Source organism: Fusarium proliferatum (assembly GCF_900067095.1).
Source record: "Fusarium proliferatum ET1 genome assembly, contig: FPRO_scaffold012, whole genome shotgun sequence".
In the NCBI taxonomy this organism is placed as follows: Eukaryota; Fungi; Ascomycota; class Sordariomycetes; order Hypocreales; family Nectriaceae; genus Fusarium; species Fusarium proliferatum.
The window spans coordinates 909791-935829 of record NW_022194801.1 but is presented as its reverse complement, the minus strand read 5'-3'; the positions used below and the strand labels follow the sequence as shown (position 1 = coordinate 935829).

Here is a 26039-nt window from a genome sequence, read left to right as displayed (position 1 = left end):
TTTGCAACAAGATGGAGGAAATCCAGGGTCGTGAACCAGCTGCATATAAGTAAGCCAACAACTAACACTTATAAGTGGAGATGATGCACGTCTTATCATACGAAAAACAGGGTTAGCTTGAAAATATTGCCGAGACTGCTCGCTTATGCACGAAATTGTGGTGATACTTAGCAAATGGTCGCTATGGGATGATGATTCCTTATGACGGGCCCTTGAGGAGCAAGAAAACTCGCAAACCTGAACAAAGGATGCTCAAATAAACTTAGTAAACAGCCCGACAACTTTAGGTTAAATTATTTAAACAATTAAGGTCAAGGCCCTGAGTTTTCTCGCTTCTCAAGCGGGCTTATAGATTTCCACTTTAATCCGCAAAAAAAAACAAGAGTCCTCGGTTAATTGAACTATGGGCAACCGCCCTTATCTTGGTAACGACCTTTATCTTGGACTACAGGAGGACGATGGGAGACCATCAACTAGTTTAGAACTATTTCTCAGCATGTGGCTTTCGACCATAAACATATCGAACACGCATGTATCCATGGATCCTCTTATCTTTGAAAGCCTTTCTCATGTTCATTAGGAATACCTGATATTCATCTTCAGGCCAGTTCATGATCTGGTGCCAAACCATCATTGTGTATCCTTTGAACATTAAGCATCTGTAGGTGAAAACCTCAAAGGAAGGACGCCTTACCTTCAAGGTCATTTTCTATCGAAGCTCGGAGGAATTGGCCGACCTTTCGCATCTTCTCGTCTTTGGGCCATCCACCAATGGGAACCTGAACAGTGTTAGCTTGAAGCCATGTCAAGGTCTAGATGGCCGGGTACCTTGAAGTCAAAGCTCTGCACATCTACCAAACCAGCATCGCGAAATAGTTGAACATCGTTCTCAATATCAGTAAAACTCCTTCCGAAGCCCTTACCACTCTCAATAACCAGTCTGTTCCAGGTCTGGAGAGCCTCAACTTTATTGATGCTACCGTCATCCGAATAGAAAGTTGGGTTGATCTCCCCAGACTCAACAAAACCACCTGGCTTACAGCAGTGAGAAGCCTCTTTGAACAGTGTTCCCCAGTCTGCTATGGCGCCCATGAGGAAACGGACGTGGACGAGATCAAAGTGATTTTCAGGCCAGCTCCAGGCTTTCGTTGCGTCCTCAAGCTCGAACTTGACATTTGGAGGGACCCAGCTTGGTTGAATGGGAGAGAGGTCGGTTCCGATGACCTCAATGTTGGGGTGTTCATCGGCAAAGTCACTACACCAGTTAGTATCATATGAGCACCCCACTAGGGAGCTTCAGAGGTGAATACATTGCCCAGATTCCTTGAATTTGTGAGTCCTCATATAATTACGTTAGGGCTTGTTACATACCAGTTCCAGTACCGACGTCAAGAACCCGCTTTAGTTTGTCAGTCTCCCGACGTGCTTCGGTGTCTAGAGGGAGCACGAACCTGGATATCATCTTTTAAAGGGACAAGCGTCAACTTTCCATCAAGGAGCAGTGTCAGAACATGGTGCCTATTCATGTCAGTAATTTCCGTGGCCATGATAATGATCTTACGTGATATCAATTGAATCTCTCTGCTGCTCGTCGTTCGGCGTAAAGTACTCTGTATTATACCTCTCGCTATGAAAGGTTCGTCCTTGGAACTTGCGATATTCCAGGATGCTCGATGAGATGGAGGCAGTAGAGCTTTCTCTGTAGGGAATGGTTAGTTATAGTTCCTATGGTCCCGAAAGATACTGACGCATCATCTCCGAAGGCTGAGTCGCTGGCATCTTCGTCGGCCTCTTCCTGATAAACACATTAATATGAGACTTGAGGAACTGCCAATTCGCGCTTGGTACCTGTGCGACAATAGGGCCTTCAATGGGAGAACTGCCGGGTGAGATATTCTGCTTCGTTACGCCATCGCGAGGACTTGGGCCTTCACTGTCAGGTTTTGGTGAAGCCATAATGATTATTGCTCTCTCACAGATTGCAGTTTGCAATTGAGGGGAAGCAGAAATTGAGAACAGGAAATGAACCAGGTTACACCGGTTATTCCCTGCCATTGCCGCAGGATTCTACCGACCCAATCACTCAACCATGGATGCCAGGATGTTGCATTCTGTGTCTCAATGTCACTTTGTCGCCATCCGCATGTACTTATCGCCGTGGATAATCCGCGGACAGGGGTCTCATTACGCAAGTCTATGCGGCGTATGCGCTCGTTCTTCTTGGCGACTTTTGAAATATGAATTGCAACGTACTGATCACCATCAACGACCATGACCTTTGACTGGTCAGATTAGAGAAACAACATCCTTCACACAAATAATTATTGCAACCTTCTAATTTGAGACTCTGTTGGTTGCATCAATCCACTGAACGACTGGGTTCGGGTTATTTACAGCAACCGATTGGCCTGTTGGCTAATCCTTAACGTTTCATATGCACAACACTCTTCCCCATTAGATATCGGCCCATTATTTGCTAGGGCCCAGACTGATCATCCCTTGCCGAGTTGTTTGCCCGGTTATTATGGTGGATTTAGTAATGTCGAACAGTCAGGCCGGGATGTGGACTCATCCAATCATCCACGGTCAAACTATTGTGATTGTTTCTGATATAAATCGACGTGTCAGGTCTGCATGCTTTGCTACAAACCCCGGCCCAGCTTCCCAGTATCCAGCTCTTGTGAAAGTACCATCATCGTTCTTCTGCACGAGAAGACCATACGTTCGAGGTTCGTTCGATGTCTCCAAAATTGCAAGGAGATACATGTTTTTTTGGGATATCAGCCAAGCCTTCCTTTCACCGTCCTCCCAAAATTCCACAGTATCAGAACTGATGCCAAAAGTGTGTCCTAGCACCGTTTTTATATCTTGATAGCCTTTACGACCACGTCTACCCTCGGCCACGAATTCCTCATCGTTGGCGTCCTTGAGGATGAGTTCATCAGACGCTACCAGAGGTCCAGTCAGTGTTAAGGAAGCAGACTTTACTTGGCCGAATTGGTTGTTAGGGTCAACAAATTCCACTGTAACATCGACTACATCGGCCAGAACAGTTCCTTCGTCGTCCAGAATATCATATCTGACACGGCAATCCAAGACGGCCCAACTCCAAGACGGTGCACGATAAACCTCTGACCGTCCTAGTCTCCCAACAGGAGACATCTCCCAAAGGAGACCCTGTGGCATGGTGCTGCGAAATATTCCAGCGCAATATTCGCTGCCGAACCATGAGATACAACGTCGGGCGACGGCGGCGAAGGCAACAAGTTTGTCGTCATCCGGATGACTAAGTTGGCGGGTCATGTATGGGAACACCAGATCGTAGTAGTATGTGAAAGTATCTCCCTTTTGACGAACACTGAATGCATTTCGGGCCAAGCAATCGAAGCCGTACCATCTATCGTCGTTCACGCCTTCTGGAAGATATTCAGTGAGGTTGCTGCTTCTATCGCACTCCCAGGAAATGCGGTCAGAACCAAAATGTAAGGTTCTCGGCGAAAGCAGCCGCTCTTGGAATACCCATGCCCTGCTACTAAGAGGGAGATTTACTCTTGCCCAAGAGAAGTCGTCGGCGGTGAATATGGAGCAGATATTCCAGATATCTGAGCTTTCTGAGCCATCACCTATGTTGTGTTCACTTTCGCTTGAACCTTTGGGCGGTGTGTAAAACGGACTCCATACATAGCAGTCTTGCAGATACGTCGGATCCCTCGACCTGAAAGCACCTCCATGGGGGTTCCCAGAAACATCAATGGAAATGTTCAAGGCGCAGTTGTGATAAACTAGATGCATGTCCTCTGAATGTGAGAGCCAATCTTCGTGAGAACCGAGGCCAGATTGCAGGATACATAGCGAGTCGATCCAGATGTAGGGAATGCCAATTCGACGACAGGTCATAATTGCATCTCTGAAGCTGGCTGGGAGGTTCTGTAATTGGATTTCCCTGCAAAAGCCGAACAAGTTGTCCGATCTTAACATCAAGAACTTTGGGTCTTCTCCCCAGCAATGACTCAATGCCGCATAACAGCCTTCCGGTCTTTCGTTCTCCGAAATGATCAGTCTTGGGGAATGTTGTTTATCGCCAACATGAATAAGTCGTTTGGGATACCAGCCATCTTCCGAAGCAGATCCGCACTCATGACGGTCTCTACAGGTCTGAAGCCATCTCTTAGCTAGCCGTGCAACATCCTGGTGGCCGGTATTATCGGGGATATCTCGCAGCGGAGGAAATTCCGTTCGGACTCTTGTTGGTTCAGAGCTTCGATCAGCAGCAACAATGTCGAGGAACTGGTCATAACCAGTTGGAGGTTTTGATAAGGAAGACACATCAACGAACACGCCCCAGTCTGAGAAGACTCGGGCTTTGTGATCGTGGACTGATGGTCCGGTGCCAACCTCGTAGAATTCAATTTCCCAATGAAATTCCCATGCGTTTCCCCACTTGGCCTCATATTCTATAGCCTTTAAATCCTCAGAGGGAAGCTTGCTTCGCAAGTAGTGACAGATTCTGCACCCATTCTTTGCAGCGGTGGCAATACTTTCATAATTCTTGTGGTGAAGCCCTTTCTTCGCGTTGGTCTGAAACATGGACATGCATACTGCACACAACATTATGGCGAAAAAGGACCACTGTAGTGCTTGCGAAAGGGTTTCGAATGAGACCGAAAATATCTCATTTTGCTGACTGTCGTGAGCTGACACGAGTGGGGTTGCTTGGGGGCTAAAATAGATAACCCATGTCAAATTGGACTGCTTTCCTCACTCCAGTAACAGCTGACGGTGTAAGGAAGAATAGTAAGCGATGTAAAGAAGATTGCCAGAGAGAAGACGGAATTAACACCAACATGATACACTAGAATCTGAAGTGTGCAGCTGGGCAAATGGAATAATGAAAACAATATGAGAAGGCTTCGGCAACGTCGCCGCAACAGTGTGCACTTGATAAAATGCGCGTGTCCATCGCTTGCTAGCGTTGATGTAAAGCGTAAGAAAAAGGCCTTTCGGTCTCCTCGGCGCAAATGGCCCTGAGATTGACGTAGTTAGTGAGGCATAAACATTCAAAGTCCCGCAGAGAATGATTGCTTTTCCTTATAAAGTAAACTCGATTCACTAAACGAATAGCCCTAACTAATTCCTTCTCGTGAAATACTCCGAAAACTCAGCATTGTCCTTGAGCCTCCGTAGAGTTCTTTTATCATACTGAAGCGAGATTTCCAGCCCCTTAGAATCAGCACGCCGTGGTGGTAGAATTAGACAACGGCCATCGGGCTTATCTTCTGTATCCCCAACAGTAAATCTCATGGCGAGAGGATAACCAATATCCTCCCCAAAGTTGATATCGTTATACTTGTGGTGCTGGATGCACACTATGAGCATATCAGGACCTGGATAACGATTGGCGTTCCACGTCAAAGTGGTGCTCTTCGGCATCTGATTTAAAAGTCCGACGAGTCGTCTAACCGCCTTGTCATCCACTGCAGCCATCGCCCTCTGTACAATGTGTGCGGCCTGACCATAAATTGTGCTTGTGCAATGCTGTGACGATACCGATGAGAGAGCCGAGCTTTCTTGTAGACTAGCTACAGGTAGCTGAGCCACCGCATTTGGCTCTGCAAAGTTGCCCCAATACGTAGACGGTATCACTGGACTTTTCATACGGGGTCTTGCATCCACTGTAACAGCTAGCTTTGCCTCAGGATACTTTCGACAATCGATGTCTCTGGCCACAACTACATGACGCCATAGGAACGCGCACAATACACTGACTGTTCCAGCCTTGGTAGTAGGAGGCATAGCGTTCAATATTTGTGTTTTGAGTTGTGTAAGCTTATCAGCTGGGATAAAGTAAGTGGCGCTCTCAAACACCTCGTCTGAATCGTATTCCGTGGGATTGAGAAATTTGTCCTTATGTTCTGCCAGTTTCCAGTGGGGAAACTCCTGCAAGGATGTGTTGAGGTCGCCCTTGACGATGTCGTGTCTGTCCAATGATTGGACTGGAGGTCCTTGTGTGCTTGATGGTTCACTAGTTGCGGCAGCAAAATATGACCCTATTGTGGACCAAAGCATGAAGTTACATTGACCATCTCCAGCTACATGCTATTGATTCGTCAGTATGCAGTCCAAGATCTTCAAATGCGAAAACCTACATGTAACTGGCTCCCAAGAATGAGACCCCCGGGGATAAAGTTGACTTGCACGATAAGAGAAGGGAGCTTCACGTTGTCTTTTAACTTAGATGAAGGTCCAAAAACAAGGCTCCTGGGCATTTTACTATGTGGGAAATGCTCCTTTTCAAGCTGATCGAAACCGCCATAGGTCCATAGGCCACGAAGTTGAGGAGAACTGTAGTCTTTGTAGTAAATCTCGACGCCTCTAGCAGAGTCAAAGACAAGCTCAACCTCTTCACGGCTATTGTCAACACGCTTTTGCACACAGCATGTAAGCTCAGGAATATCGTTCACGGTCATCAAAAGAGCCTTATGCATAGCAAGAAAGATCTGCTGCTTGTCTGCATCGGGACTGTGTCGAAAGAAGAGACATGTTGATATGTAGTCTCTGGGCGCAATTTGATCAATGGCAGAAAGCCTCACTACCTGACCGTGACTATTTGGATGTGCTCGGATGACTGCAACGGAACTTGGAGAGAGCTCAGGCACAACTCTCAAAGTACCGGCCATACCAGGCGACTTGGAGGTGTTATGCTGTTCTTTTGGCTTTTGTGCTTTGTGAGGGGCGTCGTGGTAAAAAAAAAGGTATAACAAAGGATTAAACTGAAGTAGAGAGCGATCACGAAGTTATGGATGCCTGCCAGAAATGCCAGAAATGGTATTGGATGTTATTCCAGCAAGACCAATAGTGGCACATTGATAGATGAAAGCTGAATTGTGGAGGAATATTTTGGTGCTCCTGGGCCAGGGTCTACTAATCCACAATCGTGAGGACCCTGGAGCGGGCATTGTAATTGAAACTACCTAGTCTTACAATTACACCGGGTTCTATGTCATGTTGCCTAGCCTACCATCGTAAAGGACAGTGTAAATACACATCTTAAACATAACAACTTGTTTCAATCATTATCCCTAGAGTAGGGGCCCTGTCAAGCGTGGCAAAATGACTAAGGTATCTTGGAAAATTTCAACGGTGAGACACGGCATATAATCTCCCTTTATCTGGAGTCATTTGAGCCGTGAATTGATTCAGCAAAGCTGGGGTCCGGGGCTATTGTCTCATTTAGCCACGCGTTCACCCAACCAGTAAAAAGAGTCCGCGATCGCTTGTTCTCAGAACTGGCATGTAAATACATGACAGTCGGCGTTTTGTCGACTATCTAGAAGCGCAATGTGGCAGTAGCTATAGTATTCCATCTCCTAAATAGCCTCCAATATGTCTTAGCTATTAATCTTTGTGCCGCGCCCCAAGGGTTCTTAGAGACAAGGGTATGCACTTCCCCGCATCTCACTACTAGATCTACGGTTCCAGGTAATCAACAACAGAATTTGCGAGAACATTCTGCAAGAGTTTAATCAGGTAGTAGATTTTAATAGGCTTTTTAAATTCCCTTTTGTCAATTTTCCTCTTTCGAATATCTAGTGAGGCCCTGGCATCGATAATCAATTATGTAAACTAAATCAGCTACAGTGCCCGTGTCTTCTTCACGAATGATCGAGGATAACAACGGACCAGTTTCTATACATTGCCTAGTCATAGTCATCGCTTTTTTCCGATACGAGAAACTAGTATTAGCGCTGACATTTTCGTCTTCTCAAACATGTCGATCTCGGTATCCAGGGGGCTTCCGAGACACTGACGCGTACGCAAAGACTTAGCTGTTGAGATCTAGAGGAACTAATACAGAAGAATATCTCACGTTGCAATGTGTTGGCTGTCTCAACATTGGGAAAGATTGGAGCATGTACACGCATTCCATCTCAGGCTATCTACTTACGTATTGTTTTGTTTATCCTTTGCGATCGGCGTTCGATCAAGCCAACTTATCTAAAAGCAGCCTATAATTGAGTGACATCTAAGAAGTTGAACCTGAAGTTAACAGATGTGAACAGCTCAGAAAGTAAAAACTCAAAATTCACTCTAACAAACCATGGAGACAACAATGAATCAGCAACTACTGGATACCTCCTGGGTCGAACCAGCAGGCCCTGTGAGCCCTGCTTTTATCGAACTATCTGCCATGGACAACTTGACAGCACCTGTTTACCCTTCGCCAACATTATTCTTCCCCCTCAAGCCAGGTGTAAACCCCCTGGACCTTTATGACGATTGCAGACGGGGTCTCGCGCGTCACTTATATCAGAAACCTCATCTGTGCGGCAGACTTGTCAAAGATGTCACAGGAAGAAATTCGGTTGAAATCCCTCCAGCACCTTACGCTGGTGCTAAGCTTGAATACTACGACCATCGGCATGAGAAGGAAATACCTTCATATGAAGAGTTCAGAAGCTTTGGCTTTCCGTTTGCCGATGGCAATAGAGACGGGCTAAGAAAACTTTGCTCCGAGAACTTTCCACGTGTCCAAACGGGTGATCCTATCACCATTGCCCGTTTCAATGTTCTCAGAGGTGGGATCGTTCTGACAGTCTCTGTCGCTCACGTAATATGCGATCTGGTACAATACATTGACTGTATAAAGTCCTGGGCTACCCAGACGCAAGCCGTTTCCAATGCTCGGATGAGAAATGAGCCGGAGCCTCCACTGCCAAAACAAGTGGCGCTGCATCTGGTCGATCGGTCGCCAATGATGGCCAACGCACAGATCGAACATGATCTTGATAAAGTGGCCGCACGGGCAGCAAATCTTCCGCATTGGACAATGCTTGATCCTCGGGACCCAGAGAGTATGGCTTCAACATTAGAAAATCTCTTCACAACGGCGCGTTTGACAGACTATGATCTCGCCTCCGCCGATGAAGCTGAGCTCCGTCAGCCATCAGCTAGTGTATGGACATTCCCCAAATCGTCAATGCAGATTTTTGATTTCATGGCTCAGAAAGGGTCATCAGGAAAGAAAAGGCTGTCGACAATTGACTGCTTAACTGCATTTACCTGGCAGCGTTTCTTCGAAGCAAAATGGGCACCGAATCAGTCTGGTCCAGAACCTGTACCTGAAACGACACGCATCGTTTACGTTGGAAATGTTCGGTCTCGTCTTACACCTCCCTTACCTCTCGACTACCTGCCAACATGTTTGGATCTATTCCCAGTCGCCGCAAGAACCAATGGATTCCACGTCTGTTCCCCTCGATCTGTAGCTGAGTTGGCTACCAAGATTCGCAGCAGTAACAACAACTGGAGTGAGGAGACATTCCGCGAGATGCTGGAAGTGGCACAGATGCATCCATTCAGCCCCGGTATAGTCCCAAATGGCCCTCTAGACGCCTTCACAACCGATCACACGCGTCTTGGTCCAGCTGCAGCTGAGGATTGGGGTGCTCTTGGTAGATGCGAGGCGTTCCGTGAACCGTATATTGGCCGAACACCCCCTCTAGGCGAGATTACCTTCCTCCCGCGTTGGCATAATGGGGAGATAAGCGTCATGTTCGCGGGTGAAGCGATTGTCATGGAGAGGTTGAGAGATAATAAGACGATGAACGCTGCAGCTTCTTGCCAGTTTGTCATGCATGACTTCCCCAGGACAGCGAAAAAGGTCAGGCGACCGCCGCGACCCTCCAGGTTGTAGGAACATGTTAATGACAGATGAAGAGTTAGGCTCAGACGCTGAAACCTCTGATACAAGAGCGCAGCAGATGGGACTAGCGTTGATATCATACACAACTATATACATATTAAGCATACCTCCGATAGTCGAGTCCATAGGGGACGTAGTTGATCCCTGGCCGAGTCCTCTTACAACCAGGAGACAAACCTCGTGACCAGCCAGCCCCCAAATATACATGGTTCGCCGGCCGAGAGAGCAAATTGAATGAGACTCATGTTTAATGCTTGAGTTGTTGGAAAGCTTGCTTGGTGGTAGAACTATATCACATATGTTGGTAGTCCAGTGCCAGAGAGGATCTGGATGCCCCGGGTATAACATGTTTGATCTGACGCTGGCTAATACCACCAAACAGAAGCTAGGATCGAAGATCGTGTATCCACTAGACTTGGTCAGAATGAGACAATAGCGCGGCAAGTACCGAGGCCCAAAAACTCTGTTAGACACTGCTAAACCGATCGTGGACCAAGTCCCAGCCAACCATACGAGAATTGACGTGATGGACGGGCCCCTTTGTCAGGAATGACGAAGACCATTCGACGTCAGTGTCTCTGTTCTCGTAGCCAAGTTTTCACATCTGCAAGCACTTACACCTACGTCTGTATTTTCTGTTTTTGATAAATCTATCCCAATTGCACTTGTTTTAGTGTTGAAGTAATCGCCGATATGCCTTCCAACAACGCCGCCTGGCTAGTCGCCGCAAAGACGTCACCACTCGAGGTCAAGGAAGCCCCCCTCACCGGACCATCTTCAGACCACATCCTCGTCAAAAACTCAGCCATTGCCATCAACCCCGTTGACATCGCCAACCAATACGTCGGCATCTTCCTCCAACCCTCTCAATACCCTGTTATTCTCGGCGAAGACGTCGCTGGCACCGTTGAAGCCGTAGGCCCTGATGTCACCGCCTTCAAGCCCGGTGATAGAGTCCTAGGCTATGCGACGTCGCTCGCCACCAAGGATAATGCGCACAGCGCATTCCAGGAATACACGGTTATTCGCGCTGAGTGCGCTTCTAAAATCCCAGAGAGTTTGAGTTTTGAACAAGCTGCTGTTTTGCCACTTTCGCTTGCTACAGCTGCGTGGTCGCTTTTCGGCGATGTGACGCTCGCGATGAGATATCCTAGTCTGAACCCCACGCCTACTGAGGAAACGGTTCTCATCTGGGGAGGTTCATCTAGCGTCGGCGGCTCAGCCGTTCAGCTTGCGAAAGCGGCTGGGTACGAAGTCATCACGACTGCATCTGCCAAAAACCACGACTACGTCAAGAGTCTTGGAGCAGACCACGTCTTTGAATACAAGTCTCCCCAAGTCACCAAAGACATCGCCTCTCTGCTCACCGGCAAGAAACTCGCTGGTGCATTTGATGCCAGCGGTTCAGAAGACGGCATGAACAGCGCAAGTCAATCAATTGTTCACGCCGACGGTCTTCGCAAACTCATCTGCGTGCGATCTGTCTCCTCTGAAGTCGCGGGCGTCGAGGCCAAGACCATTCTTTCGACTAGTATTATCAACACCCCTGTTGCCAAGGCTGTTTTCGGGGATTATATACCCGCTGCTCTGGAACAGGGCAAATTCAAGGCTGTGCCGGAAGCGGAGGTTGTTGGAAAAGGCTTGGAGGCTGTTCAGTTGGGCATCAACACGCTCGCCAAGGGCATTTCGGCTAAGAAGATCGTTGTCACTCTGTAAAGGATGATAAGACTACATAAACTAGGCTTGGTGCGAGTTTTTAGATATAGTTGGAAGACTAGTTTTGAGAAATAGAAATAGTTTGTCAGCTGATTATGCTCCAATGTGATCACCCACCTTAACCTCGGGTCAGTTTCTCCCCTCTTTTCCACCAAGGCTTCAGCCTCAAAAATTCGCGCTATCATCCACGCCATAGACTTCTGAAACGTCCATTCATTCATGATCATAAAAACTAGTACAATGTCTGACACTGAAGACAAGGAAACCATTGCCCTCATTGGCTTGGGCACAATTGGCCTCTCATTCGCTGCACTGCATCTACGCTATTCAAACGCCAACCTCAGACTGTATGACGTCCGCAGTGATTTGAAGGAGCATATCGAAAGCTTGTTACCGGTGTATCTGGAGTCAACAAAGAAAGAAAATTCACAGGCCGATCTTACAGTCGAGAAACTCGTTGCCGACGGTCGACTGCTTGTATGCTCTTCAATCGAAGAAGTTTGCTCTGCGGCAACAATCGTCCAAGAGCAAGGACCCGATAGTGTTGATTTCAAAAAGTCGAATTGGGCTGAGGTCATTAAATACGCACCCTCAAATGCTCACTTGTGGAGCTCCACGTCTGGGATCAGTGCATCGAGGCAGGTGGAGGATCTAGAGGACAAGACCAGAGTCCTCGTGGTTCATCCTTTCAATCCGGTCAGCTCGTCCAATTCTTCATCTCAAATTTCATTCTGACACATCGTTCTAGCCTCATATAATGCCATTGATTGAAGTCGTCCCTTCACCTCATACAGACCCAGAACGAACTCAGTTCGCCATCGATTACTTCAAAAATCTCGGCTCCGGCCATCGCCCCGTTAAGATCAACAAAGAGACCCAAGGCTTCGTCGGAAACCGTCTAGCTTTTGCCTTGTTCCGCGAAGCTTGCCATCTAGTCTCAAACGACGTTGTCTCAGTCGAAGATCTTGACACTATCGTTGAAGCCAGCATAGCGCCGCGCTGGGCAGTAGCTGGGCCGTTCAAGACATACAACAGTGCTGGTGGAACTGGAGGCATCGGAGCGTTTCTTCATAATTTGGCTGATACCATGGAAGCTTGCTGGGATGACGCAGGTGATATTAGTCTCAAGGGGACGTCTGTGACTAAAGCTAGCCAAGGAACTGATGATGGGGACTGGACGGATAAGATCACGAAGGAAACGGAACAGGCTTATGGAAGACCAACGGTAGAGTCGCTGGCACAGCGTGATCGGAACTTGCAGAAGGTCATAGCAGCTCAACCAAAAGTAGATTAGTGTTAGACACATTCACATCAATCATGAAACATATTCTCTATCATCAATGATATTATGATTACATTTCAATATCAGATACAATATGGGTTCAACAACTAAGAATGCCCTCTTTGGTCCAGTTCAGTCCGGATCGAATAGGGACAGAGTATGTCTCTCCCACGAAGTCACCACGCAACAGCATATACTCATCCGTATCTGACCTACTGGCTTTGACATCCTCCGAAACCTCATCTTCGTTGCTCCATTCTCGCCACGTAAGCTTTTCTCCAGGAGCATCCCCACCGCCTTCACCGTCTGCAATTTTTCCGACCTTGCCAGTGCCTGATAGTTTCCAACCCATTACCACTGGACCGTTGACCCCTCTCTTCTTGTCATCGCAGGCGCTTGCCCGAAATTCCAGTCCTCGGAAGTGGCCAGGTCCGCAGCGTAGCGTTGATTCTGCACATGACGATGATGGATCTGGAGTGTCCAAGACGAGATACAAGTAACTATCTTTCTCGGGTGGGCCTCCATCGCCGTACATAATATGAGGGTCACGGGAAGTAGTCGATTGTGGGAAGAACACAGAATGCGTGAGTGTCGATGTTCTCAGTGGGGAGTCTCTCGGTGTGCCGGCCTGATCTTGGAGAGGCGAAAGCGAGATTCTGATGATCTTCGGACTATAGGTCAATGGTGGTAGAGCCAGCACAACGTGTTCAGCTGTCCAGTTTGTCATTATGTATGGTCGTGGTAGTTCATCAACGTTTCCTAGAAATCTGTACCTAAAGCTTGCCAATATGCCATTCTTGCGAGACTGAAGGCTGTAACCAGAAGCAGTTTCAACAAACCCGAAACATGACACAATAACTTGACACTCCGCACAGGCGTCTTTCTGGTAGAATCTGATAGACAGAAGCGTGAGAAAATTCCCGCACGGCGAAAATTGTACCTCTGTTTGAATGTCAGATCTTCATCATCCGTCGCATGATCGGGTATTTGCTTTACCTCGTGACATTGCCATCGGCCTTGATGCTTGGTTTTGCCACTCTTCAGTGATCTCTAAACTTGTGCTGGAGCTAGTTTCGTCGTTGAGTAGGTCGACTCCACCAGATTTATAAGAGACAGCCACGATAGGCAATGTCGGATGACGAGCGCTCATTATCCTGGACCACGAAAAGCGGTCGGTCTGGATTGGTCGCCAAAGGGGTCTGCCAAAGTCATTTACCACGATAAGACATTCTGTCATCGGCTCGTTGCGTTCTTCATGCAGAACATCTGAGGTTTCCTGGCCTCCATGCCTCCCCCCATTATTGCTCTGCGTATCACTTGAATCAGAGTCATCATCAGAGTCAGAACTCCAGCCAGAGTCGTCATCGGAGTCTGAACTACTATCTTGGGAATCTGAGTGGTTAGCGATAACATTATTTGGTGACTTTGCTCTCTCATGGTGATGAACTAGGCATTGACCCTTGCGAAAATAGAATAGCCGAGTCATCGTATCCGAGTCTTTCCGAGTTGGTTGCGTCACGACGTCAAGCTGCACCAGATTCCATTGACCTTTGCCTTCGAGCCCCAAATCCAGGTATCTGAAGACGTGGGGAGGGGCCTGATCAACTCGACTTCCTAAACTGCCGTCCAGAAGGCAACGAGTGATACTCAGATCACGATTGTTCACTTTCCAGCTCTGGAGAAAGGAGCCTCGCTTGCTATCCCGGGCAATTGTGGTGATCCATTCGCTATCAGGGGCTGCTGAGTCGAAGACCAACTCTCTATTTTGCTTTGACAGAGAGAAGACATCCACTTGATTCACTTTGACACGGCGATGGGGCATCAAACCGTCCTCGCGAATGATCCGAAGCTGCAGTGTTTTACCACGCTTCTTACCTGTAGAAGAGAACGAGGACTCCAATACACGCATCTCGGCCGTCAATTCGAGTAACTTGGCAATGTATTTGATGTGAACCTTTTGAAGACCGTCAGGGGCTTTGAGATGGCAGCTGGGCTTGTAAAGAGTGAGCGGAACAGCATGATGAAGCTGATCAGGGTTCTTGGTAAGAAGTTCGCCCCAATCCAGAACAAAAGCACAAAATGAGTGGTCGAGCGATATATAATCAGTTGACGAAGAATCCTCGTTCCATGGCGGCAGGGGAAGTCCAAATTGAAGAGCCGCGTTAGGTATTGTTCCCAGCATCGGCTTGTAATGAGTTGTTTCCCGCTTGTAGCGTGCGAAAAGATGGGGGGCTGCATGACTTTGTACGTAGATACAAGTCCAAAATGCAGGGCTCTTGAGGAAGTCTTCAACAATCTTCAGGGTCTCGGGGCTTGGGGTTATATCCTGCATATGCATATGCCAAAAGACGGCGGCGTAGCGAAGGAAAGCATTGCTGTAAGATAAATCCGACTTTGTGACCAACGCTTTCAGGTCAGATGGATCTTGGTACCGTTTCTCACTGAGATACTCGATGCAACTAACTCCGAGCTCCTCCAACGCTTTGGTCTCATCGATGAAGAAGTCCGGCAGGTACTTCTCGATTATCTTCTTGTTTTTTGGGTCGATAAAGAAGTCCTTAACTGACTTGTGACACAGGGAGATCTTCTGAGAACCATTGATGTCGTCCATGGTGATCAAAGGGCTGCAGACATCCTTTACTCTATCGTAAACGTGAAGTGCATCCTCCCTTGGTTTGATGTCTTCATTTCGAGGATTGGTATAAGATTGGAGGGCGTCAACAAGCTCCAGCAGCGTAAGTTCTTTTTCCGACAGTGTGAGAATTCGAAAGGTTCGCCTGCACCTGCAAGTCAACATCATTGGCCGGCGTACAGACCTCAAAGCTCCTGTATAGTTATATATCAAACTTACTTGGCTAGATCCTGTTTGTGATAGGGTAGTCCTGCAATTCTGGCTAATGACTTGATATAGCAATCCTCCAAGCCTCTGGGGAAGCTTTGAAGGGCATCGATGGTTCCTTGTTTAGTTCTGTAGGCTTTGTTCTTTGCAATCTCACAGATCAGGGCTGCATAGAGAAAATTGTGTTCGTCCGTGTCAAACCAGGGCTCGTCGTGAGTTGGGCAGATCCTCTGGGCGTCGAGAAAGGCACGGATGTCTCTAGAAGTGTCCGTGAGGTTTGGCCTAATTTCGAGGGCTTTGAAAGCGTCTTTGACGGACCGTATCTCCGGAACGTCTCTGCTAGTAAGGAACCATTTGACCGTCCCAAGCGTATCCAAGTTGAGAAGCTGCTGCAAGCTGTGGAACAAAGGATTGCCATGAGTTCGAACGGAGCATTCGTCCAACCCATCCAAAACCACATAAACCTGGGAAAAGCGGCTATGATTCAACAGTGCATGAAGAAGTCTGACCATTACCTCTCCATCGTTGTTAGTCAGCTCGTGCTTGCAGGTCTTCCTTGCCCTATCATACTCGGCTTTTAACGGGTTCGAGGCCACATCAACTTTGCTCAAAAGCTGCAGAGCGATAGATCGTAGCCCACAAGCCTCTTGCCGCTTGGAAGCCGCCCTGAATGAATAGAAGAAATGAACAACTTCTGACTCAGGCTGACCTTGCAAGTGGTTGATAACAGCGGATGCCAAAACGCTTTTACCAGAGCCGGGAGGCCCATTGTACCAAAGAACAGAATTCTTCTTGGCGTCTCTCCAATCTTTGAACTCTTGTCTCTCAAACAACCATGTGCAGGTGCCCTCTGTGCGACACATGTTCCTCAATTCCAAGTCCTTGTCTGTATCAAATGAGTCGGCTTTCTCGCCACCTCTTATCCACCTTAAGATTTCATCTCTTGTCCTCTCTTGTTTTTCCCTGGCTCTCTCAATCGCAATACTTGCAATGAGCAATTGGCTGACCTGTTTGGAGTCTTCACGGAACTTCTCTCGGAAGGTCTGTATTTCTTGCTTGAAGGGTCTAATCGCCGAAGATAAAGTGACCCTTGTGTAGCTTTTGGATAACACCCTAGCCGAGTAGGCCCAAAACTGTAGGATATTCTTGTATGACTTCTTGATGGCCTTGGATATCTGTGGAGAAGTCTGCTGTGACATGGCAGTCATCTTGTAGCAGTCCAAGAGTGGAGAGACCTCCTCCAGAACAGTGAGTATATCTTCCACGGCACCATGAGCTTTTGTAGCAAGTTCCAAGACGATTCGAAACCCAGAAACAGCGATTGCGACACCAAAAGGTGCAGGCTGAAGGAGATTCTCGCATGACTTGGTCAAGGCAGTGATGCTTTCGACGAATGGGTTGACCTTTTCCCGCAAATGATGAGCTTTGCTCCCTGTCCACTTTTGTTCGACCTCGCGAATACATTGTTGCATCTCTTCAATGGAGTCGTTGTGCTCCTCGTCTCTGCATTTTTCAATCTGCTCCTTTCTGTGGCTCACGAACTGCACGAAGGGATTGTCGGCGAGTTTTACTGTCTCGGGATCTTGGAGAAACTCGTTGATTGCAGCTTCACAAAGATTGTTAAACAAATTTCCATTTTCGGTCATGTTGAAGGATGATGTTCTGGATAAAGAGAGTGTCGACATAATTATCCTGGCTTTCTGGTCTGGCTTGACCGTGCCTTTCTCACGAAGGATGTCGAGGAAAGAATAAAAAAGTCCCCTCCTGCTTGTAGAGGAGGATGGTTGTGCAGGTTAGGTAGGCAGAAGTGTCTGTCTCATTATGCATGCACGGAATGTGGGATTGGAAATAACCCCGCTCACTCCTGACCTCACTTATGTTTCAGCTGGCCAAGACTAACCGATCAAGAAAATGGCAGATTTATCCTGAAATATCCGAGAGGCACCAAGAGCTTTTGTCATTTGCCGTCAAAAACTCAATTGGCTACCTCTACCAAATTCTTTTCAGCTTGTCAAGGATGTTTCGCAGCTAGATGGTCTGATTCCTGCGCGTGATTTAATGCCATACCCCGAATAGGAATCCATATGCCGTTGGTCATAAAGAGAATCTTACTTCTGGGGCCTCAGTCGCAGTAGCTGTGCCACGTATACAGCATTCATCTGACGTGCTTGCGCTATTCCTGCAGGCTGACCGAGTTGGTTACCCGAACAAGATCTCGGCCCGTTATATTCATTGAAAATGGAATTACAACAAAACCCTATTGCTAAGTCCTTCGGTTGCACGCCATCATAGCGTTGACTTCTCGTTTCACGGCAGTCTCTTAGTCTTCACTGTCGCAAGATGACTTCTAATCAACCGCACCCTCATCATGAGAATGGCACCGGGCCAGTCTCCCAAGAATCCATTTGCGAGTCCAAGGTCTATCACCATACTAAGAACAAAGATGGCAGAGACCAATGCAAAGAACAGCTTCCTGACTCTGAGTCAACAAAGAATTCTGAAGACGACGAGGACAGCCCATATGCCTTGATTGTCAGAAGACGGTTTTCAGAGAAGCGAGAAGTCGAGTCAACTACAGTATGCATCAACTCGCCACTGATTCATAAAGCTTTCCAGGATGTCATCGGCTCTTACCCAACGGTTGCATCAGACTTCAAGAGCTCTTTCAAGCTTGAGAGTCCATTTCAGATCCTTCTGCACTACTGGGATCCTCTCGAAGCCTACCGAGATGGAGCCGACTCTCCTCGGATGCGGCAACATCTCAACTTGCTCTTCCGTTTCATGGAAGAAGAAATGGGTCCCGAGAGACGCACTCTCCAGCATATGCTCCAGAAACAAATGATCACTTTCAAGCAGGCATGGGTAATCTACCGTCCTAGAGACCTTGTTGTTAGCGACGTCCTGGGAAAGTCTTGGCTATCACGCGTGGAAAAAGTGTCTTATGGGACAAGCCGAAACCGCGGACCATATGTGACGATTCATATGAAATATTGCGACGCCAATGATGATGCGATTGGGGAGGCTCAACGGTCTGCCAACATCTTCCAGAGCGATTATTTTGCCTCAGATCATCCAGCTAAGATTAGGCGACTTCCAGTCTATCCACGAAAGTTCTGTGACCGTGGCCCGGACCTGGAAATCGAGCTTCTTGAGCGAGGCAAGAAGTTTATCACCAATCGTGGGATATTGACCAAAGACTATGATGGCATCGCAGAGTGGCTGAAAGAGCCTCCACTCGACTTCTTTGATCCCAATATGGCAGACTATCCGCCTATCTGGCTGCCATTCACCGTAAGTGTTCATGTAGCTTCCGGGGGAATACTAACGAGGACAGGAAACCGGACGTGTTGTACTTGATCGCAAGACATTCGAAGAAGACAACTATAGCCACGTTACCATGATTGAAGATGTTGATAATCCGGAACTTTTCCTCTGCCCGCCATACGCTCTGGGGTACTCAACTGGCCGAAAGGAGTGGTGTCGCTATCTAGTCGATAATCTACGAGATGTAACATGGAAGGAGAACGCATGGTCATCACTGATTCTTGACCAGGAACAAAAGCAGGTCTTGAAAGCTCTTGTCATGTCACACAAACATCCAGAGAGGGTCAGGAGCCTTTCAGAACAGAAGGGTAAAGGACTGGTAGTTCTTCTGTACGTCTTTGCTGAGAATTTGCAGGATGATTGGTATTGACTCGGAATCCAGGCATGGAACTCCTGGTTCCGGTAAAACACTGTCTGCAGAAACAGCAGCCGAGATGTCTAAGAAAGCTCTTTTGTCCACAAGTATGAGTGAGCTAAACAGATATGATAGGTGAGCAGTACTCTTTCGAGAACTGAAAGGGGGCTTATTTGCTGATCTCTCGCAAATGAAGAGCATATGCCTTTGAGTACAGGCTTAAACAAATTCTGCAGTACGCCACTACCTGGAACGCGATCATCTTATTCGACGAAGCAGACGTCTTCCTCGAGAGCCGAGACTTGACTTCCAGCAGCACTACTCGTACCGCACTTGTGGCCGTATTTCTAAAACACCTCGAATATTTCTCAGGCATTGTCTTTCTGACGACGAACCGCCTCAGCAGCATAGATGCTGCGATGAAGTCCCGCATCCACCTGTCGCTTTCATTTGGTCCTCCCGAGGCAGAGGTTCGCCGCCAGATCTGGAAACAGAACCTTGAAGCTGTCCCCGTCGACGAGACAGAGATCGGCGGGGAGGAATTGAGTAGCAAGGCAGCCGAGGACTTGATACACCATAAGCTTAACGGACGTGAGATCTCCAATGCTCTAAACACAGCGAGGACTCTTGCGAGATTTGAGGAGGTCAAGTTGAGTTTGCAGCACATTGAAACGGTACTCAAAGTTGGACAGACATTTGGGAAGCATATAGGAGCTTAAATCATTTTACGTTGCCATAGAATCGATTGATCCCTTCATTTCACCTACGAACTCCTTCTTCAGCCAACGTATTCTCTATCGCGGCACAGTGCGCGCCTTTCTTCAGAAACACGATAGTGAATTATTTGGTATTCAACAAATGGATAAGAAATATGGAGAGAAGAAAAATGAGTCTAATATAAAGACAACGTCCACCAAAGCCTCCGGTTTCCGGCTCGCACGCGTGGATCTTCCCACCACTGGTAAAGAGCCCTCCGTGAAGACCTCGTCTACTTCAATCATACTCACACTCTAAGAGACTCCAGGAGACGAAATAGCTTCAGATGTATTATGAGGTGGTCCTTGTTGACGTAGTATCCAGAATCATGACAAAGTCTCCACGCCCTCCAGACACTTTTGTTCCCTCCGGATCTGCTGCAACGAGACAGACCGAATGGCTTGACCAGAGAGCATTAGGTGGTGCAAGGCATCGCCATGTGACCGGATGGCTGCTTTATCCACCTGTTCCTGGACCACATCGAGACTCCAAGTGGCATGCAGATCTCGGACAACTTCCCAAGCCTGAAGGACAGAGGTTGTTATGCGATATTTCCATGTGCCCCTCCAAAGAATTTTGGCTTGCTTTGAACCGCGGTTCACGCGATACTGGAAAAGCGCCGCCAGTCCCTTTTGCCCGTTCCAGATCTCCATGGTTTCTAGCCGTGGCATTCTAAGAGCTGCCGCTGCCGCAGTTTGTAGCAGAGCGCCTATCTTGGTGGAATCCTCTTCCGGCTTGAGGAGTCGGGAAGTCAATACCAGCGAGGTTAGGTTGGGCCACTCCCAAGAGGGGTCGATGTCGAAGAAATGACTAGCCTCTATAATGAAGGAGGCGGCGAGATGCTCTAGCGGGAGGCTGGTGAGTGCAATCGTTCGGCTAACAGCTGGGGATGGGTTACGAATACTGTCGCACGAGGCCAAATCCTCCCCTTGATAAAATCGTTGCATAAATACTGGGTACTGTTGGTTAAAGTTCTCAAAGACTACCAACCTTTTAAGAGGATAATGGCCATGTTGGATCGACTCGAAAAGATATAGATATTCTAGACCATGAATATAAATTGTAAGCGATAGCAAAAAGTTATACACATCTATCAAATAATAAAGGATAAGGATGCTTACCCTTATCTGTATGGCGCTGGAAAGTGTCCCACTCCCTCCATGGCTCATAATAGACTTCCTGGAGTCGGGGGAAACAGGCAAACATATGGGCCAGCGCGGTTGGCTTCCATCTACGGCGATTCTGTTGCCGGAGAAGTATACTCGTGACGGCGGAGGCTGAAGGAAGCTGATTCCACCATTCGATTTCTGACTGTTCGCTACCAAACGGTCCCTCCTCCATAATAGGATAGAATACTTTATTGACCGCTGCCCGAGGTGGAGCTGAGTGTCGAAAACCATCAACCCAGCCGTGGGGAGGGTCATGATAGCCTTGGTTTATTGTGGCCGGCTCTAGGCCACTGCCATGTAGCCTATCGGAAAGGTTATCAGGCATAAAGGTTAGATAGGGAAACCAATGTTGAGCGTCACTGGGCGAGTAAATGCTAATGTCAAGCATCAATTCGCTGACTTGATCCCATCCACTGAGAGTCGAGAACAAACCATGAAAGGCCGTGGTAATAGGACAGTGTTCTGTGTCGCTAACAGTCATCGCAACTTCCACCTCCTTTCCTTTGAGCGCTCCATTCCTAGGAGCACACTGAGTGCAATTATAGCCATCCAGTTCCAAGCAGAACCAGATATAGCGGACGGTAGCTTGATTGCGAGGGATTATGGAACGAAAGTCCATGAGGCGCGATGGAGTCAATCTGATGCGAGCAAAATTGTATCGTTCGATGTCAGTCTGCCACGCTCGAGATACGGCGGCCAGGCACGCTAGCGTTGAGCCATCTTGCATCAAATTTTGGAAGATGAGAAGGCGGATTTCGCTAGACAAGCTGTCCCACGACGTTTTGCTTGGTGAGGGAGACTGCATGGTGGAAAAGACCTAGAGGGGGTGGTGTCGCGATGCAGGAATGGGAGAGGGGGGAAGGGGATGAGGATAAGGGCACCTGGGGAGAAGTGGGGACAAATGAAAGTAATGCATTTATTTATACTGGTTACATTTCTGACGAATGGCCTGTCATTTGGTGGGCCATATGTATGGTTTGAGTGTAAAAGGCTTTGAGCCTCTAACATAGAGTTATAAATAACCCAGGAGAGGAAAGAAAACTCATGCTCTGGATCCTACTCGCCGAAGATGCTTACTCGAATTTAACATAAGCTAAGGAGACTTTTTATTAAGTTCATTTGGATACCCTACATTAAGGTCGGGTGTTTTCTTGCCTCCTGAGGATACAGCATACAATTTCTCACAAGAGTCATCCTCAACTCCACCACAGTGGTCTGACGAAGTCTATGTCGTGCTATGGAATATGAAAACCCAAAGCTTGTTTCGATTCAACATGACTGGCCGTTGCGGGGGGGTGGTCATCACCAGAAAAAAGAAACACTTGTCGAACAGTCTGTCCTCACTTGTCACTCCTTACCCCAAACCATCAAGAGGCATACTCCCCAGTCAATCGCCGCAACTCTAGTAGCTTGCGAACAGGTACAGAAAGTTTTTCATCTAAGAAAGTCAGTATTTCTCAAAAGAGTATAGGTGGCTCTTACAGTCTTCCTGAGCTTGTTTTCGAAGCCATTTCGTCATAGTTATGGAGCGATCAATGCTCTCCAGCAAGTGATTCATCCCCATTGCATTTAATTTCCCCACGGCTTTCCGGTTTTCTTCGAGCATTTGTTCTACTTCTTGATATTTCTTCAATGTCTCGTAGAGTCGAATCGATTCGGTCCTGGGCCAGAGAGATGAGCCCAGGCTCGATGGTGATTTGGGCTGAAAGCTGGAGTTTGTCACCCAACGTATGCCGCTCTTAGAAGCTACAAGGGCTCTCAGGTTCGCCGGGATACGTGATCGCATGGCAAAACATTCAGGGGTGTTGTTAGGTGTGATGAGGAGTTAAATTGAATTGTCTGCAAGGTGGATCGGTAGACCTCATAAATACAGTTTTGGGAAAGTTATTTCAATCTTCAAACTTTCTTATAGGGCTAAATCGTATCAAGAATTTAGGGCTGTGCGGATTCTTCCTTGTGTTGGTCTGAAGCTTGTTAGCCCAACCTTAAGCTTAGAGGAGGCGATGTGGCATCCAGGTTTGGCATGTTTACATGCCCAAAGGTTACTGGTCAGTATCTAAGTTTGTGGAACTCCTCCAGAATGTGGCATTTAGTGCACAAAAGACCATAAAATAATAAAATGATTCTCGCGATCAAGAGCCTTGCCTGGGTGTGTATGCTCAATGGCCTCTGAGGAAGCGGTGTATTTCGCCTTCATTTAGGATAATATCTGATTGTTTCCATTAATCAAGTATCTTACTCATGTGCTGTCAATTAAACCTTGATGCATGGTTACTCTTCGCGCACGCTGTTCAGCAAATTTTACTTTGCTTGACAATCATTCTCAGTAACGTGATATATCACATGATGCGTTCTACAAAGATAAGACCAAAGTATTTGTCACTAATATAACGTTGTCAACGTGCCTTAGTAAGGGGTCCCGAGGTTCTGGCTTGGTTCGGCATGGAACAATCTCTGACCAATGCAACCCAACAGGGTGTACAGTATATACACCGGGTCTTACTCAAACTGCCAAGCAATATTATGCCTTGCTGATCCAGAACTTATCTAAAAGCTGGGGCAGCACAGCATGGAATGGCCGCACACCATCGCTCCCCCTCACTTTGTCATACAAGGCATTCCGAGCCGGATCCGTTCTCCAACAAAGGTATTGGTCAGTTATGTTAGATGTGCCACAGCATTACATTGTCTCTATCACACCGGCTGCAGCCAGAAACACGTAGACCACGACCTGGAATGGAAGAGCAGGGCGTAGCATAGGAAATCAAGGTCTTGTACGATTGGCTGCGGTAGGGAGATGAGGCTCTGCGGAGGAAAAAAGCCCAATATTTTCAACCGAATCTAACGGTGTCTCACGTGTTGAAGATGGCGGCTCCTCCCTGGTATCGGTGAGCAGCAAGACTTGACAACTTTAATCGGAGGGACTATAACAACGAGTCAAGGGGACTTCCTTAAATGACCCAGTATATTTACCATTTTTGGCCAGTGTCTCTGGTTACTTGGCCTCCTGAGGCTTGGAGTGTCGCACAGAGCTTTAGGCTCTGCTCTGAGTTGTGATACCACGGGGCATACAGCCTACGTCTGATCCTTTCAGCTCGTCGCACCAAGATTCTGGTACAACGAAGGTACAAGTAGCACTATAGATTGTGACACCGTCTTTCAGCCCCGACTTCCAACTTGTACAAACTACCAATCACCTGGATGTCACCAGTACGCCACTTCTCATAGAGGCCGAACCCGGCGCCAATATGCGGTAAGAAGCCAGAGCCTGACTCTCTATACCTAGCGATCCTCCCCTAAGGATTTGGGTCACCATCTACCCGTTCCTTCGCTCCCAAGTGATTCCATACTTTTGCTACCCATCATATTCCGAAAGGGTCATCCAATCACTCCCAAGATACGAAGAAACAGCCCATTTGACATCACAAAGTGTGCGCGGCCCAACATTCTCGCTTTGGAGCCCTACACCAGTGAGAGAGAGTACTGGACCCGCTGATATCTGATTTCACTGAAAGTACTAAACATTTGTAGCGATTATCCGCCTGGTGCAGACATCACTCTTCTGGATGCAAATGAGAATGCATTTGGCCCGAGCATCGATTTCAGTACATCTGGCTTGAAGGCCAACGGGACTAAGGAAGAATACGCCGCTCTCAACCCGACGGGCACAAACAAGGCTACTGTCATTGAGCAGCCAACCGTTGACCCGAAAGGGTTGCAGTTGCATCGCTATCCCGATGCGTAAGTCTCAATCACCAGTTTCAATCATATTCTAACAATCAGACAAGCCATTCTATGCAGCTAAGGCAGAACTTTTGCGACTTTCGTCAAGTTGAAGGCGCGAAACCTCTGACTGTACAGAACGTTTGTCTCACTGTTGGAGGCGATGAGTCCATCGACATCATCATCCGCGTCTTTTGTACCCCCGGCAAAGACAAGATTCTCATTTGCCCCCCAACTTATGGCATGTACGAAGTCAGTGCTCACGTCAACGACGTGGGTATTGTGAAGGTCAATCTTGATGTTGACAACGGCTTTGCATTAAGGCCTGATGCCATCAATGAGGTTCTATCTGCAGATCCTACTGTCAAGGTGGTGTTCATCTGCTCGCCAGGAAATCCAGCTGGGAACCTGCTCGAAAGATGTGATATCGTCAAGGTCCTTGGGCATCCGACGTGGAATGGCATTGTGGTCGTTGACGAAGCGTACATTGACTTTGCACCCAAAGAGTCCAGTTTCGTCGCTGAGGTGAACACTTGGCCCAATCTCATCGTTGCACATACCATGAGCAAAGCTTTTGGTCTCGCGGCAATTCGGCTGGGTATTTCCTACTCTCAGCCTCAAATTGCTCGTCTGATGAACAATGTCCGGGGACCTTACAACATGCCTGCTCCAACAGTGGCTCTAGCTGGTGCTGCACTATCCCCGAAGGGACTCTGTGTCATGGAAGAGAATCGAATCATGATGGTTCAGCAGCGAGAACGACTCCTGCAAGAGCTTCCCAAGATTCCAGGCTTTGGAGGATTTCTTGGGGACTTCCACACCAACTTTGTATTGGCCCAATTTCTTGACAAGCCTGCGAACCAGGGTGGTGTGCCAGACCGTGATACGGCAACGGCTCTCAAAGATTCTTTGGCTACCCGAGGACCTATTCTTGTCCGGGATCGTAGCAAGCAGATTGGCTGTTCTGGATGTTTGAGGATCACAGTTGGCAACAAGGAACAGGTGGATGATCTCCTTGCACAAATCCGAACTACACTCGAGGAGATGTACAAGGCTAAGTAGTAAGAGTAGTGAGGAAAGTATTCGAAGTTTCTTTGGTAAGAGAAAAATACTGAATAAAGATTATTGGATACTCTGTGCTCTCGTTTTTGCGATCATCTAGAACCAGGTCC

At 47.7% G+C, this 26039-nt stretch overlaps 10 protein-coding genes across 10 annotated transcripts; 5 read left to right on the top strand and 5 right to left on the bottom strand.

Annotated features, from left to right (window-relative positions):
- Nucleotides 1–484: 484 nt before the first annotated feature.
- FPRO_13416 (uncharacterized protein) lies at nucleotides 485–1956 on the bottom strand (the record flags this gene model as incomplete). Its single annotated transcript, XM_031222865.1, has 9 exons — nucleotides 485–642; nucleotides 695–779; nucleotides 829–1255; nucleotides 1311–1323; nucleotides 1372–1399; nucleotides 1452–1518; nucleotides 1562–1699; nucleotides 1749–1795; nucleotides 1849–1956. The coding sequence occupies 9 exons, from the start codon at nucleotides 1954–1956 to the stop codon at nucleotides 485–487; spliced, it is 1071 nt and encodes a 356-aa protein (XP_031088282.1).
- A 630-nt stretch (nucleotides 1957–2586) lies between these two features.
- FPRO_13415 (uncharacterized protein) lies at nucleotides 2587–4611 on the bottom strand (the record flags this gene model as incomplete). The annotated part of the gene is made up of 1 exon (XM_031222864.1): nucleotides 2587–4611. The coding sequence occupies one exon, from the start codon at nucleotides 4609–4611 to the stop codon at nucleotides 2587–2589; it is 2025 nt and encodes a 674-aa protein (XP_031088281.1).
- A 516-nt stretch (nucleotides 4612–5127) lies between these two features.
- FPRO_13414 (uncharacterized protein) lies at nucleotides 5128–6677 on the bottom strand (the record flags this gene model as incomplete). The annotated part of the gene is made up of 2 exons (XM_031222863.1): nucleotides 5128–6096; nucleotides 6147–6677. The coding sequence occupies 2 exons, from the start codon at nucleotides 6675–6677 to the stop codon at nucleotides 5128–5130; spliced, it is 1500 nt and encodes a 499-aa protein (XP_031088280.1).
- A 1433-nt stretch (nucleotides 6678–8110) lies between these two features.
- FPRO_13413 (uncharacterized protein) lies at nucleotides 8111–9694 on the top strand (the record flags this gene model as incomplete). The annotated part of the gene is made up of 1 exon (XM_031222862.1): nucleotides 8111–9694. The coding sequence occupies one exon, from the start codon at nucleotides 8111–8113 to the stop codon at nucleotides 9692–9694; it is 1584 nt and encodes a 527-aa protein (XP_031088279.1).
- A 702-nt stretch (nucleotides 9695–10396) lies between these two features.
- On the top strand, nucleotides 10397–11419 carry FPRO_13412 (uncharacterized protein; the record flags this gene model as incomplete). The annotated part of the gene is made up of 1 exon (XM_031222861.1): nucleotides 10397–11419. One exon carries the CDS (start codon nucleotides 10397–10399, stop codon nucleotides 11417–11419), a length of 1023 nt encoding a protein of 340 aa, XP_031088278.1.
- Nucleotides 11420–11659: 240 nt separating this feature from the next.
- On the top strand, nucleotides 11660–12713 carry FPRO_13411 (uncharacterized protein; the record flags this gene model as incomplete). The annotated part of the gene is made up of 2 exons (XM_031222860.1): nucleotides 11660–12115; nucleotides 12168–12713. The coding sequence occupies 2 exons, from the start codon at nucleotides 11660–11662 to the stop codon at nucleotides 12711–12713; spliced, it is 1002 nt and encodes a 333-aa protein (XP_031088277.1).
- Nucleotides 12714–12801: 88 nt separating this feature from the next.
- FPRO_13410 (putative vegetatible incompatibility protein HET-E-1) lies at nucleotides 12802–17186 on the bottom strand (the record flags this gene model as incomplete). The annotated part of the gene is made up of 3 exons (XM_031222859.1): nucleotides 12802–13643; nucleotides 13698–15478; nucleotides 15553–17186. The coding sequence occupies 3 exons, from the start codon at nucleotides 17184–17186 to the stop codon at nucleotides 12802–12804; spliced, it is 4257 nt and encodes a 1418-aa protein (XP_031088276.1).
- A 694-nt stretch (nucleotides 17187–17880) lies between these two features.
- On the top strand, nucleotides 17881–19938 carry FPRO_13409 (uncharacterized protein; the record flags this gene model as incomplete). The annotated part of the gene is made up of 4 exons (XM_031222857.1): nucleotides 17881–18831; nucleotides 18875–19194; nucleotides 19247–19354; nucleotides 19416–19938. 4 exons carry the CDS (start codon nucleotides 17881–17883, stop codon nucleotides 19936–19938), a joined length of 1902 nt encoding a protein of 633 aa, XP_031088275.1.
- Nucleotides 19939–20301: 363 nt separating this feature from the next.
- FPRO_13408 (uncharacterized protein) lies at nucleotides 20302–21949 on the bottom strand (the record flags this gene model as incomplete). The annotated part of the gene is made up of 2 exons (XM_031222856.1): nucleotides 20302–21017; nucleotides 21097–21949. 2 exons carry the CDS (start codon nucleotides 21947–21949, stop codon nucleotides 20302–20304), a joined length of 1569 nt encoding a protein of 522 aa, XP_031088274.1.
- A 2443-nt stretch (nucleotides 21950–24392) lies between these two features.
- FPRO_13407 (putative histidinol-phosphate transaminase) lies at nucleotides 24393–25929 on the top strand (the record flags this gene model as incomplete). Its single annotated transcript, XM_031222855.1, has 3 exons — nucleotides 24393–24397; nucleotides 24676–24885; nucleotides 24933–25929. 3 exons carry the CDS (start codon nucleotides 24393–24395, stop codon nucleotides 25927–25929), a joined length of 1212 nt encoding a protein of 403 aa, XP_031088273.1.
- Between the last annotated feature and the right edge of the window lie 110 nt (nucleotides 25930–26039).